Raw genomic sequence first — 14,581 nt, forward strand, 5'->3', positions numbered from 1 at the left:
AAGTAACCCAGCTTTCAAAAATAGACCAGCACTGTTCTCATACATACAAGGACCGAGTTATTTGGGACTCAGGCTTGTTCCTATGGAGAGATAAGCCTCTTTTTCTGGTGGTAGTTCTGTTCAGACTGAATTGGTCAGAAGAGTAAAAGTACCACATCGCACACTGATTATTAATACAGGCTCTAGAATCAGGGTGACCTGAGTTTGAGTCCTCATTCTGCTACCTGCATGCTGTGTGACCTCAAGTAAGTTAATTAACCTTTCTGAGCCTTGCTCTCTTCACTGGTAAAGATAATCCTATGCACTGTCTAGGGGATAGGATATTTGATAGGATAAAATGAGGGTAAGATAAAAACCCACATGAAGGGTTTTGCCCAGTACCTGAACAATTAGCAAGTGCTCATTTGGATGAACAGAATTTTGATTCTTTTTCTCTTCTCCACACTGGTTCTGGCACCCCTCAAGGCACTGGGACCATCCTAGCACAGGCTTTCTCATCATGGCACTCCTGCCTAAGGCTCTCTCACCCCCAGCCTATGAGCTCCTTAGGACAGAGGCCAAACTTTTCCATACCAGACATACCTCCCACATGTATAATTGTGCATGTCAACTGGATTTCACTCTATCTTGAGCAGCAAAGGCCTCGGATGTGGTCTAGCCCCACCCTCCCTTTGGCTCAGAGGTGAAAGTGTCTGCCTGGAATGCAGGAGACCTGGGTTTGATCCCTGGGTCAGGAAGATCTCCTGGAGAAGGAAATGGCAACCCACTCCAGTACTCTTGCCTGGAGAATCCCATGGAGGGAGGAGCCTGGTAGGCTACAGTCCATGGGGTCGCGAAGAGTTGGACACGACTGAGTGACTTCACTTGGGCTGCTAGCTGCCCACACAATCAGGTGCAGACTTCTCAGTCTGGCATTCAAGGTCCCTCTCCTCCTACTCTATCCCATGGCTGCGCTTGCCCAAGCAGCTCCTGTCTCACTTCTCTCATTCTGGAACTTGCAGGCAAATGAGCCTATTGGACACCTCAAAAAATTAGAAAAAGGCAGCCATATCCCTGTGCTGGGGCTCAGGGCTCTGTGCCATGCACGGGCTTGATTTCAGCCCCCACTTGTCCCCTTGGGCAGTGCACGGCCATACATGGAGATCCTAGGTCAACATGGCCTCACTGGTGTCATGTCCCCATCACAAGGAATTCCTCCTACAGTCTGACCCAGGCCTCCTTTGTGCCACATCCCCTGTGGGTCTCTCAGTAGTACTGGGACCAGAGCCCTGTACAAGGTCGATTTGCAGGGAGCAGCTCCCTAGCTAAGGCTCCAGACCCACCTCCCCGACCCCATCCTTGCTGAAAGACTCTGGTTCAGGGTCAGCATTTGCCTCCTGAGACTGACAACTGGGCCAACTCAGAACCCATACCTCTCAGGGGGGCTTGTTTAAGGAAAAGCATAAGGTAGGCAGAGACCTGGTTCAATACTTAGAAGTAATTTTTACCAAACCCAAAAAAGAAGTCTAAGCCATCAGTCCACAGATTCAGCCCCTGCAGGAAGTCATAAAAGGTAAGAGCCTGGTCTTCTATATAATGAAATCTGCAGGCACAGGTCTGGAGCACTAGCTGGCATTGGTCCTTATTTCACCAGAAGTTTTGCATGATAAACTTTCAAAATACTTTGGGCAGTCCAAGGCTCAAACGCATGGAAGATCGGCAGCCAAGAATGTACAGTGTCTGCGTCATTGTCTGTCCTAATCACCAAAGCAGGTCAGGGAAGGGGCCAAGGCTGTGACTTCATGGCCTCCTTTGCAGACCCATGCCTAGCAACTTGAGTTTGAAGACATTAGGTTCTTGCCTTTTTGATGAAGTCTATGGTTCTCAGTCCTTAAATAATTCAGAGGACCCAGGGAATTAACAGGTTCTTGCTTAAGTAAGTCTTGCTAAGCTGTGAAGACAAACCTGGATGGTCTCAGAGGCCCTTCCACATCTGACCTTAGTGGAAATTACTCAGCTGATTGCTGGGGAGGGATCCATGTTGCTGCCTGGAGGCTGATGGGCTAGCTCCAACCCCAGGGTGACTGACATCTGTGAGGGGGACCCTTGCCTCATGCTCCAAAACCATCAGCTCCAGCTCGGACTCACTCATGTAAGTTCACTGAAACAAAATAACGGGCTCTCCTTGGCCTTCCAAGATAGCCCTGTGGGGTGGCTCAAATATCTTTGATGATGCACACAGATCATGCTGGCCCCAACCATTGACCATCTGCAGTCTAAGGCCTGAGCAGAGGCTGGGCACCAACTGAGCTCGGCATAGCACAACTCGGCAGACCTTCAGACACAGGGCAACCAGTTTCCAGCGGTATCCACAGCAGACATCACTAATAAATATCCTTGCCTCAGAGTCCTTATCAAGACAGCCACTTCCAAACAACACAAATTGGTCCCTGGCTGCCCTTATTTAGAGATTTATCACCAACCTATTCAATGATCCTTAAGAAATATGTTACTCGTAGGCAGGCACTTTTCCTACTTTTCTCTTCCTTTCTCAATGGCCTTTTAAAATCTGTTCCCCTTCTGTGCCATCTCCCGTCATCCACTATAACACAGGGGGACGGCTGACGGCACAAGCAAGGCTGGGGTGGTATTTGCTGTCCTGAAGCTCCAGCACAAACTCCCATGTTGCCAGTGTCTGGGGGGAGCTACCCACCCCCTCAGTGACCAGGCCTGATGATGTTTAGGGACCCTGGTCCAGTGAGGCCCTGATAGGCAGCCAATGGCCCAGGGGCCCCGCAAGGCCTCCGCCAGTACTCACCGAGCAGCCCCGGGTTGGGGAACCTCCAGGAGTCGTTGTACGAGGGATACTGAGGGTGGCTGTAGGGGTTCCCGGAAAAATCACTCCCTGCATGTGGTGGGTGGGAGAGAAATAGGAACCGAATGTCAAGTCAGGTTCGGAAAATGCCACCGGCACTTGTCTCCCTCACAAACTGCGGGTGCTTTGTGTAACTAATAAAAGCAAGTCCGGTCTGCCCCCTTACCACGTGGACAGCCGTCACTGGCATTGTCATTAGAACTTGATTCATAGGAGTGGATGCCAGGTGACACGAGCGGTGAAGAATCCACCTCCCAATGCGGGAGAGGCAGGAGACATAGGTTCGATCCCTGGGTCAGGAAGATCCTCTGGAGGAGGGCACGGCAACCCACTCCAGTATTCTTGCCTGGAGAATCCCATGAACAGAGGAGCCTGGTGGGCTACAGTCCATGGGTCGCAAAGAGTCGGACACGACTGAAGTGAATTAGGACCCATGCACACATTTCCCCTTAGAACCTTTTCTTATTCTGGGAGTGAATACCAGTCTCTCACATATGTACCATTGAATCACCACATGCCAGGTGCTCCCTGGGGTAGCTGGCCCATTTTGCACATGAGAAAACTGACGCCCAGGGTCTCTCACAATACAGCCTGGAATCACCCAACCCAAGCCCAAAGGCCCAGACTGCTTGTTTCTCAGACCTCAGCCCTGACCGAGGTCACCCCAGGACCACAGTGTGGATGCAGTGCCACTCCCCATGTGTTTTCTGGCTCTGGACTGGAAGGCCAAAGATGACCCAACTCTGGTCTAGCCCTCTGGGCTGTGAATCCGGAGGTGGCTGCTCCCCAGGCCTCTCTCCAACGAGGAAGATGAGACATAAACTCAGACCCTCTGCCAGGAGGAGGTGGATGGCACTTTGCTGACATGAAAGGACTAGCCAAAGGGCTGGAGGAACAGAGAAGAGCACGGGGTTGGGGCCCCTGGGCCTGGGGGGAGGGGCAGGAGCTGCAAGCCGCGCCAGGTGGGACAGCACTAGGTGTAGGGGGCAGAATGGAGCTTGAGGACGGTTCACTCCTGCCCAGCGGCTTGTGGAGCCATGATGCTTGCCTTTGGCACTTCCCTCCCTTCCAGCTGCAGGAGGGCCTCTTGACCACTGGGCAGTCACAGGAGAGGAGCCCAGAATCCCTGCCTTCAAACCTTGCCCCCTTGGCTCTGTAACAGGACAGGCCCTGCCTGTCGGCTCCCTGCCACTGGGGCTTCTGGGGGCACAAGGGCCCCTGTGCCTGTTATCAGGTTGTATGGGCAGCTGACTATTGAGTGGCTTTTTAGGCCACTAGTTACAGAGCATATGGGCCCCTCCCTGGCAGTGGTGACAGGAGTCTCCCAGCCCCATGAGACCACCCTCAGCACCATCCATGCTTCCATGGACTCTTTAGATGCCAAAGGGCCGAAAGGCAGGAGCCTCTAGAAGGGCCACCAGCCCCAAGTCAGGACTTGGAGCACCGCTCTTCCCTGGGAGGCCTCAGCTGACATCTTAGGGCCCCTGGGGCTCCACCAGGTGCAGTGGGAACAAAACAGCAGGGCTGAGAGCCAGCCGCTCACAGCCCTCAGGCCCAGCTGGCCTCCTCCCCACTTCCACCAGCAACCGCAGGCAGAATGTGTGCGTGTGCGCGCGCTCACACACACACACACACGCACACATGTGCTTCTCCTTGGGCCTCTCTGGGGGCCACTCCCAGCCTGACAGGCTGAGCTTTCCAATTCTCTGTTTTTTATGCCTCAGTGGTCAGGGTGTCAGGTTCCGGCGAACGAGGGAGAGCACGGTGACAGTGTGGGGCCGCGGCAGCTCAGCCCCCGGCGTATCCGTCAGCGCCAGGCACCTCCTCCTCCTCCTGGGGGGTCAGGTGGGGGAGCAGAGAGACCGAGCTGCCTGGAGAAGGGGGACAGCAGCACTTCCCCCGGGGCTCTGGGCACCCTCAGGGCTGCCCCATCAGAGGCGCTTCCTGACAGCACAGCGCCTGGCCCAGGGCATTGGGCTATACCGGCTAAGGCTGTCTCGGCAACTCCATCTAGCAGCACCGGGCCCATCTGAGGCCCAGCTCCAAGGCCACCTCTTCCAGGAAGCCTCCTTGATCTCCAGCCCCTCAAAGTACAAGTCTTGGGCCTGTTCAACTGGAGCTACTTAGTTAACTGTGTCTGTTATCCATTCTGCACCCTCCCCCCAACTTTGTCCCCAGATTGGCAACAGGCCATAAACAGTTCCAACTCCTCTAGAGGATGTGCCTAAGTCAGTGTTGCTCAGCATCCTGGACCACGTCCCCACCTGCCTGACCTTCTAGAATCTCACTCAGATACCTCTTCCTCTGGGAAGCCCCCCTCAACCCCGTCCTGGAGTGTACTCCATCTCCTGCTGTGCCCAACACCAGATTTGCCCTGTGACATGGGAGTGTCTGTCTTCAGGTCGGTGTGTGACTCCTCTCAGCACCCACATGCCACCCACCCCCCGTGTAACACCCCGTCCACAGCAGACGGTCAGTGCTCCAAGAACCACAAGTAGCTCGCCACCTCCACTGTAACACCGTGCTCTTGTCTGCACAGCTCTCTCCCTCACCTCCTTCCAGGCTCTACTCCAAAGTCACTTCTAAACATTGCAATTCCCATGGAAACACCTTCCACTTTCCCTGCTTAACTTTTCTCCATAGAACTGATCACAAGCTAACATATCTTACTAATTGTGCTCATCTTTCTTGTTAATTCTATGTCCTCCACTAGGAGGTAAGCGCCCCGGGGCCAGGGAGTGTATGCTCGCATCCCCATGTCTAGCAGGCCCTGAAAACCATTCGTTAAATGAATGAAAGTGTGGGACCTCCTCCGTCTACCTGAGATGACTCTCATGGCTTCCATTATTAACACCAATAGCCAGGGGTTTCTTGAGCACCTACTGTGTGCCAAGATTCAAGCCAGTTTATTTGATCCATTGCCCAGGTTCCATCCACCATGCTGTCCTGCTCCCTGGTGGAAGAAATGAACTTCCAGGGACCCACCCCGCCTGGTGTGTTTAGAGCAGTGGTGTGGTGGTCCCCTCAATGGGCCACTGTCCTGTGAGATGCCCCATGAAAGTGCACCCTCTGGGTAAAGGGAGCTTGACCATCTCTGGGGCAACAGGTCGACCTCAGGGCTGGTCCAGCCATATGCTGGGGCCTCTGGATGAAATGCCCCACAGGCAGCTGGCAGGGCGTGGGCAGTCCTCACCCATGAGATGTGGGGGTGGGGTGGGGGTGGGGCAGGTCCTCAGTTGCCGAGGAAGATGCCTGTCTGTAGACCTGGCCTAGCTCAGCCAGAAAGATGGCTGGGGAGAAGAAGACCACCCAGACTCGAGCCCACATGAAGCCACTGAACCCAGTGGGCCTCAGTCAGTCTGGCACAGAAGCTGAGAGCAACGGTTCTGGAGCCAGACTGCTGCAGCCCAGATCCTGCATCTGCCTATTCCTAGCTCAACAGGTTGACCGTCAGCAGGATGCTCTCTGTGCCAGTTTTCTCCTCAGTAGTCGGGACAATGAATAGATCTCACTGCCCATGGTCATTGCGAGACTGATGATACACAGTGTCTGGCATGCAGTGACTGCTCAGCAAATGTCAGCCACAAGGACCACGACCTGACATCAGTTACTAAGGCTTCCTCCACATCTAGAATCTCATGTAACTTTCCTGACGGTCCTGTGAAGTTCCCAAGATGGGTGCATCTGTCTGCATTTTATACGAGCAAATGGAGGCTCAGGAAGGTGGGGGGACTTGTCTAGGGTAGGGGGCAACTCCAAGTCCAGCTTCCTGTCTCCCAGCCCAGGGCCTTCTGCCCATGTGACACCATGACACTGCCTTCCCACCCCGGGGCCTCTGTCTTCCATTTGTACAAGGGCAGGTGAGACCCAGTGATGTCCAAAGACCCTTCCGGTCTTCTGAGCCTGAATTTCACTTCTCAGGTGTCATGGTGCTCCCAGTAGGGAGGGAGGCCCCCTCCTGGAGGCTCTGTGGGCTCCACCAGATGATGGCTTCCTTTGGGACTAGAGGTTTCAATCTCCTGCTGTGTCTTCCTTGCTTAAATTCACCACCATCACAGCACCCGAGGAGCATTCACCTTCTTTCCTTTAAATCTTAGGACTGTAGCTTAGAAAAGTGATTCTGGTCCAGCCATGAGAAGTTCCAGGAAAACACTAGGGATGCTTTCTGCGGGGAGAGGAGCATATGAGCAGGAGGGGTAGGGGTTTGATGTGTGGAGGGAGACAGGACATTCCGGGCACAAGCAGAAGTCTGGAGTTGGGGGGTCAGAATGTGCCCCCGGCACAGCCAGGTCTTCACAAGGCTCCAGCAGAGGCAGCCCAAGGAGCAGAGCTGAAAAGCAGAAACATCGTGCTTTTCTCCCTTTAGGGCTGGGACTGGAGAGGCCTTCAGACTTGTCAGTACCAGGACCTGGAGGACAGGCTGGAAGAGGTGAGCCCACGGTCAGGGAGAAGCTGTGGCCGCAACCCACGGGAACAGGCGAGGGGAATGTCCACAGGCACAGAATGACGTTCCTCAATGGCAGGAGTGAGATTGAGAAGGCAGAACGTGAGAGTCCCACTTCTGGCTCATGGTTGGGGTCCGGGAGGAGCGGCCAGATGGCCCAAGACAGACAGAGCTCTCACCATGACACTTCTCTTATGACCAAGGACACCATGGGGCTCTCACCTCCTTTTGCTAACTGATGCATGCTTTGGGCATCTCTCAAACATACCAGCCCATTTAAACTGGGCAACCTTTTCTTTATGCATTAACAGAAAAGCTCCTGTGATGCCCAGTGGGGGTGCCGGCCCCTGCCCAGCAGCTGTCACTCAGCAGGCAGCAAGACCTCCATCTGAGGAATTCACAGCACACAGGCCCTCCTCGGAGATGGCTCCTGGGCCGTCTGCAGGTGCACCTCCAGAAGCCCCCAAGAACTCTCCACAACGAAACATGCATCATGATCTCCTCCATCTCCAGCTCCCCCAGGAGTGAGCAGTCCTGAGGAGAAAGCAAGACTGGACCTTCTGAGACAAGGCCTGGGATCTGCCCTGGGAGCTGGGCCCCCACACTGTGCTAGGAAAGTGGGGAGGGGCAGGGGAGGGGGTTGCCCAGAGGCGGGTGTGGGCTTAGTGTGGCAGGGCTCAGAGGGAGCTTGCCTCCATGCTCTATAGTGGCCTTAGGGAAGTAACAGAACCTCTTTGGGTTCTTCTCATCATGAATATGGGCCTAATAAAAACCTACATCATAGGACTGGTGAGAGGTAAATGAGGTAATATTGTTGGAAGCACAGAATTACCTTTTCCCCTGCCAAGGAGACTGGGGAAGCTGGGGAGAGAGGGGAAAGGAAAAGGCCTCCTCTAAAGACTGAATCAGTCCCTAAAAGGAATTTTATAGCTTTATTTATTTTTATTGCTGAGTTCTTGGATGTGCAAAAGGAGGCCCAGAGCAGGGTTCAGGAGTGAGGATGGAGAGGGCTCAAGGTTAGTGCGTGAGAGAACGCCAGGACCTGAACTGGGGGAGGTTCTATTATCAAGAGGGAGCGGGGAGACAAAAGGAGATGCCGTGAGGGTGGAGAACATTCAAGAAGTGAGTGTCTAGGGGACTTCCCTGGTGGTCTACTGGCTGACTCTGCACTCCAGTGAGGGGGCCCGGGTTTGATCCCTGGACAGGGAACTAGATCCCACATACCGCAACTAAGATTTCGCATGCCGTAATAAAGCGATCATGCTGCAAGGAGGACTGAAGACTCCGAGTGCCACAACTAAGACCCAGCACAGACAAATAAATAAATAAAATATTGAAAAAAAAGAAGTAGACGTCTAACTCCCATTTTAAGCCATCCACATTGGGACATAAAGCCTACTACACGCTCAAATGCCTATATGACTGGGCTGATGTTTTCTCCCCACGTGGAAATCAGAGGAAGCAGCTGAGTGCCACATTTGGGCAGCCAGTGGCATTGAGGTGAAAGACTGTGGTCCAAGAACAGTATGGATCACAGAGCCCAAGAATTCCGTGACATCAGGAAGCTGCAACCACAGGTGGGCATGTCTGGGTGAAGTTAGGAAGCATCCAGAAGGCGTGGTACTCCATCTTAGGATAACCCACCCAAGATGTTAGAGCAGAGAATGCTGGGTGAGGGATTTGGCCTCTCACTGGGTATCCGAGGAACTAGCAATCACTCCCCTCATTCCCACCAACCCCCCAGCAACCCACTTCTTCCCAGAACTAATGCAAAGTAAACCTGGCCATCACCCTCTCTCTACATCACAAATTTACCTTACATTAAACCTGCCCAACCTCTGCTGGGACTCATCATTCCAGATCATATGGACCAGAAAAACTTGAAAGATAATTTCCTTCAGCCTCCCCTTCCCCAGGGCCACATGGCCAGGCAGGGCCACAGCAGGATCAGGACACTTGCCTATCCCTAGGTCCTCGGGCTTCCACCATCCCAGGGAGAGCTTCACTGGGCCGGCCAGCCCTCTCCTCCCCATTCCCCCGCTCTGGTATGTCTGAGAATTTTCAAACACAGAGCAAAGTTGAAAGAATTTTATCGTGAACACTGTGTACCCACTACCTAATTCCATCATCAATATTTTCTTACACTTGCTTATCAACTCTGTCTCCCTCCAGCCTTTCATTCATCTTATCTTTTGCGTATTTCAAAGTAAATTGGAAACATCAATACACTTCCCCTAAGTACTTCAGCATGCATATCATTAACCGAAATTCATTACTTGTTTAAAAGTTTTTTCTTTTGATATAAAGTGTACACATAATGAAATGCACAAGTCTTAAATATACTATCACTGTGTTTTGACAAATACACACACATGTGTCATCCAAACCTCTATCGAGATACAGAACCTTGAACTTCACCCCAGAGAAGGAAAGTTCTCTTCCGCCAGAGAAGGGGGTCTTTTGACCTGCTGAGAACCCAGTTACTTGGTGATCTGACTGAGTCATTCCCCCATGAATACGGAACTCTACGATTAGCATTGACAATCCAAACCTTGATTGCTGAAAGGCCCCTGACCTGCAAATCAAAAGCCCTTGCAAAGCTATTGTACTAAACAGAATCAAGCTGAGGAATGGATGTTCTCCCTTCAAAGACCCAGAAAGAAAGCAGAGGTTTAAGAGATTTAGGATAAATGGTGGATTTTCCCAAAACAGCACTGTCTTCCAAACATAGAAGAGTTGGCTGTAAAAAAAAAAAAAAAAAAAAAAAAAAAAAAAATGAGGTAACTAGAAAGGATTGATTGAAATTAAAAGTTTACAGGAGGCCACAAGAAAAGGCACGGAATGCAGCTGCCCTGAAGATGCCAGGGCTGGGAAAAACCATCAGAATCAGAAATGTTTTCAGTTTACCCTTCGTTAAAAGCTCAGAGATGGCAAGAAAGTCGAAGTTTCCTAAAATTCTCTGAAGTGACAGGTAAACGGGCTCAGTGTAGCTCTTAATTAACCCAGAACGACACCTGCCAGATGATGGGGATTTGCAGAGCGCGCCGGGGGCCGACCCCATCTGCAGATGGTGGGCTCCCACCTCTGCTCCAGACCTTGGCTGCCTGTAATTAACATACGGAAAGTCTTTCAAAGTGACTTCACTGCCAAGTTCTATTTCTGAAGGATTCAGACTGGGCTTTGAAGGAAAATCTTTGCAGAGGAAGAGGAAGGAAGGATTTGAAAAGGGCCTGTGAGATTTCTCCAGTCGCTCTCTGCAGTTTTGTAGAACTGCGTGATACACTGTGGCTCGGGGTCAGTGGGTACCTGGGCATATACAACCCTGTCTATGGCCAGAGTGATCCTGATCATAGCACCCAACATGGCATTGTCAGCCTTGCAAATATATTACATATTATTTATATAATTACATTATATAATATACCACATATTATTATAACATACACACATATATATTATTACATATACACACGAGTGTACATACAATATGTATAACACACACATATACACATATACCCATATGCCCACACACACACAAGATTCTGGGGCTCTGTCAAGTCTCTGAGTGACCTTGATCAAGTTTTTCTTTTCACCCAGACTCAGTTTTCTCATCTGTATAGGTGGCGTATATGGGAGAGATTTAAATAGCTGACCTCAAAGGGCTTTCATCACTCAGATCCTCTTCTTTCCCACTTTCACTACACCCGTTCCCACCCTAGTCCACATGAAGGCCGAGGTTTCTCAACCATCCTCTCTCCAGAGCCAGACCTTCCTGGGCTTCCAACAGAGAAAGGATAACCCAAGCAAGCTTGGTAAAGGTCAGCTCTGTCAACCCAGACAGCCCAGCACACAGAGCATCGATCTGTCCCTGGAAAAAACCTCTTCTCTCACCAGCAAGGCCAGCCACGAAGGCCTTCAGAAAAACCAAGAGAGGAGAAAAACCGAGGCAGAGGGCAAGAGTGAGGGGGAGAATGTAGAATGTCTCGTTTCTGCTTCTCTAGGGAGCCGTGGACGTCACAGCTGGACAGCGGTGCTGGCCAGGGCGCAGTGAGACAGAGCCGCAGGCCAGGGCAGAGGCAGGGTCCTGCCCCCGGCCTTGGTCCCCTGTACAGAGGAGGCTGCATGCCTTCAGCCCCCTTCCTGTTATCTACAACCACAGACCCTGAATACTGGAAGCCTTCAGGGAACTCAGGGGAAACAACACAACAGTCACATCTCAGTGCCTCCAACATGGACCACGGGGCCTGCGCAGACCCCACTAGCTGGCTGCCCATCAGAGGCAAGAAGTGGGCTTCCTGAGCCACGTGGGGCCAGCAGAAACAGCTGCTGCTGTGACCAGAGCTGCTTGGTTTTCATTGTTTGTTTATTTTCCACGCTGTATTATTTCTTCCCTGGCTGCCCAGTGTTTTGAAGGGGCAAGTGTGTCATCAGCTACAGAACAAGCGATTTACAACTGTCTTATTCCCAAGGCTGACTTCCTCTCTTTCTGTGATGTGCCTGGCCCCTGTAGGTATTTCCATGTGTGACCCATGGCTATGCTATGACTCATATTGAGCAGTTCTGGTTCCATTTTAATCTGTTCTCTTGCTGTGGTATTATTCCAAAATTCTGTCCCAATGTTCTCATTTAAGCCAACAATGCACATGAAAACAGTGTTTCACTAGGGCGTAAGACAACCCCTGATTTGTGAGTATGTGTAAAGAACAGTGGAGTCCTTAGTTTCCAGTGTGCCCTTACCTGGGAGTGCCCACAGGCAGCACATGTGTGAGGACCAAGCTGCAAGGTAATGCCCAGGATTCTCAGATGGGATTCAAGGCCCTGCAGGGTCTGTCCCAGAGTTTCCCAGCCATATCTCCCACTGCCCCACCGCTCTTCATCTGAAACACCACCTTCCTCTTGCTCCTCATGTCCAGTTCCCCACCTTATCAAAAGCTGGCTCAAATACCACCTCTTTCAGGTAGCCTTTCTGGATTGATGATCCCCACTTCCCTGGTGGCTCAGAGGTTAAAGCGTCTGCCTGCAATGCAGGAGACCCAGGTTCGATCCCTGGGTTGGGAAGATCCCCTGGAGAAGGAAATGGAAACCCACTCCAGTATTCTTGCTTGGAGAATCCCATGGACGGAGGAGCCTGGTAGGTTGCAAAGAGTCGGACACGACTGAGCAACTTCACTTTCACTTTCAGTTTCCCCTAAGCCTCCAACCCTGGCTATGGCCGGATGCACTTCCTGTCTAGACTCAGGATGGTTGTCCAGACTCTGGCTTCTGCGGTTGGTAAGTCTGTGGCTCCTCCTTGAGGACTGACCACGTGTGACTGGCAGATCGCGGCCGCCCCTGCTGCCCTCCCCCTGCTCCAGCCCCACCCATGGTACTAATACTCGCTGGATGAGCATTGTGCATGCCCTACAACTGTTCCTTGAGCCAGGTACTTTCAGTGTCAACAGATACAGGTCATGAAACACTGGTCTTTGATCTTGGATAGAAGCCTGATGCATGAAACAGAGATAGAGAAAGACAGCAAAACACACAGAAGAGAGCTGTGGGCTATGTCTGCTGCAGGGGCCTGGTGCAGGTCCCACAGGTGGAAAGGAACACTGGATGGGTGCCCTCCTGAAGGGCGAGGACCTCCACCAGGCCTCTCTAGGCCTCTGTGTCACATGATGATAGCACCAAGGTTGGATCACCCCCAAAGAGCAAAGAAAATTTTTTTTAAAAGGAAGGAATCAAACCCATTGATAGTTACAGTTCAGAAACCAGGACCAGACTGCATTCCAAGCACAGCAGGGCTGGAAAACAGAGGTTTCTTTTCCTTAGTACTCATTTGGCCATCAAAAGATGCAGCATCTAGATTCTACCTGAAGACTTTCTTTGAGTGACCAGGATGTGACTAAAAGCCCCCATCCCAAGCCTAAACTGCCAGACTGCAGGTTCTACAGAATTCAGCTGGAGTGATATTGAACCGTATTCCTGAGAAAATCCAGCTCACATATCTGTGACGGATGTCTAATAAATTCATGAGAATTCTGTATATCCATTCCATTCAGCATTCAAACTGTCCCTACCCCATTCAGAGCTCTGTGCTGGACCGCCTCTCCACACTCAGTGCATGGTGCCCAGGCCCCAGTCCTCACGGCACTCCCAGCATCTGAGAGGATTCCTCAGACTCAGAACTAGACACGCAGGCATCAGTTAACAGTGAGGAGGACTTAGAAGCAGAGCAGAAGTTATCATTTATCCTGGCTGGGGCATCCAGGAAAGCTTCTTGTAAGAAGTGGCTGTGATCTGGACTTTAAAGGACATGGAAGCTGCATCATTTAACGGGTTGCTGAAATCTGTTCCACCAGCCCGGCTGCCTTCTGAAGAGTCATAGTGTACTGCCCCTGTCCCATGGAAGGGACCCTGGGGGGCAAGGCAGTCTCCAACTCCTCTCAGAAAGAAGGCGGTTCTACAGGATACAATGCATCCTGGTGTGGAATGGGCCACAGAGACCTGGCTCTTATCCGTTTCAACTCCCCATCAAGGCAACTGCCAAAAAGGCACACTGACTGATAAACCCCGAAACCCCTGAACAACTCCAAACCACATCACTGCTTTGGTAAATTATTATAAACAGGCAGGCACTGATAATTTGCACAGGTAGTAAGAGCAGCTTTGGCTGCCATTCTGTGTTGGTAACTGAGGCAATGGGGCAGACCTCAGGCTAGGAGCTGGTCAGTCCTGTCAAAGCCCCTCAACTACTTAGGTGAGTGGCCTTGAGAAGTCGCTTTACTTCTCTGAACCTGAGTTCCTTATTTGCAATGTGGCATTACAACATTACACAGGACTAAATAACAATATCAACACATTTCAAAGTCTTCTGTGAACCAAAGAGTGTTCTACAAACACGAGGGTCTATTCTTCGATGTTTAACTCAGGTCTTGGCACATAACACATGCTTGGTGTGACAGATGAAAAAAATGGATGCACCAGGACTTGTTTTGAATGAAAATTATATTTCCAGATGATTTTCTCATATTTCAACAAGTGCTCCAAATTTCGGTTGTAGGGAAAGCCTTGAACTAGGAGTCAGGGCCTCAATTTCATTCTGTCCCTACCAGTGTGCAACCTTGGACCTGTCCCTTTCAAGTTCACTTAGCCTTGGTTTCCCCAAATGAACCATGGTGGGTGGGAGGTAGACTAGATTGGTTTCCATTCTCTCTGCATAGGGAGAATTTTCTCTCCCCTGACTCCTGCTCAGTTGTCCTTCTGCTTGCTTAAACGATGGATCCAACCCCATGCCCTTTGAG

The 14,581-nt window shown here is 51.4% G+C and overlaps 1 protein-coding gene and 1 non-coding gene across 5 annotated transcripts in view; one reads left to right on the forward strand and one right to left on the reverse strand.

The window, feature by feature from the left end:
* PAX5 (paired box 5) overlaps positions 1-14,581 on the reverse strand; it is a 182,793-nt gene that overhangs the window by 6,535 nt on the left and 161,677 nt on the right. For all 4 annotated transcript variants that reach the window (XM_025281736.3, XM_006063498.4, XM_044940045.2 and 1 more), the window contains one exon: positions 2,798-2,884. In XM_025281736.3, coding sequence (XP_025137521.1) covers positions 2,798-2,884 — 87 coding nt within the window. The remainder of the gene's footprint in view (positions 1-2,797; positions 2,885-14,581) is intronic.
* TRNAC-GCA lies at positions 12,285-12,356 on the forward strand. Its single transcript has one exon. It is a non-coding gene; the product is annotated as a tRNA-Cys (tRNA).

The sequence above is a fragment of the Bubalus bubalis genome, chromosome 3 (genome assembly GCF_019923935.1).
Source record: "Bubalus bubalis isolate 160015118507 breed Murrah chromosome 3, NDDB_SH_1, whole genome shotgun sequence".
Classification (NCBI taxonomy): domain Eukaryota; kingdom Metazoa; phylum Chordata; class Mammalia; order Artiodactyla; family Bovidae; genus Bubalus; species Bubalus bubalis.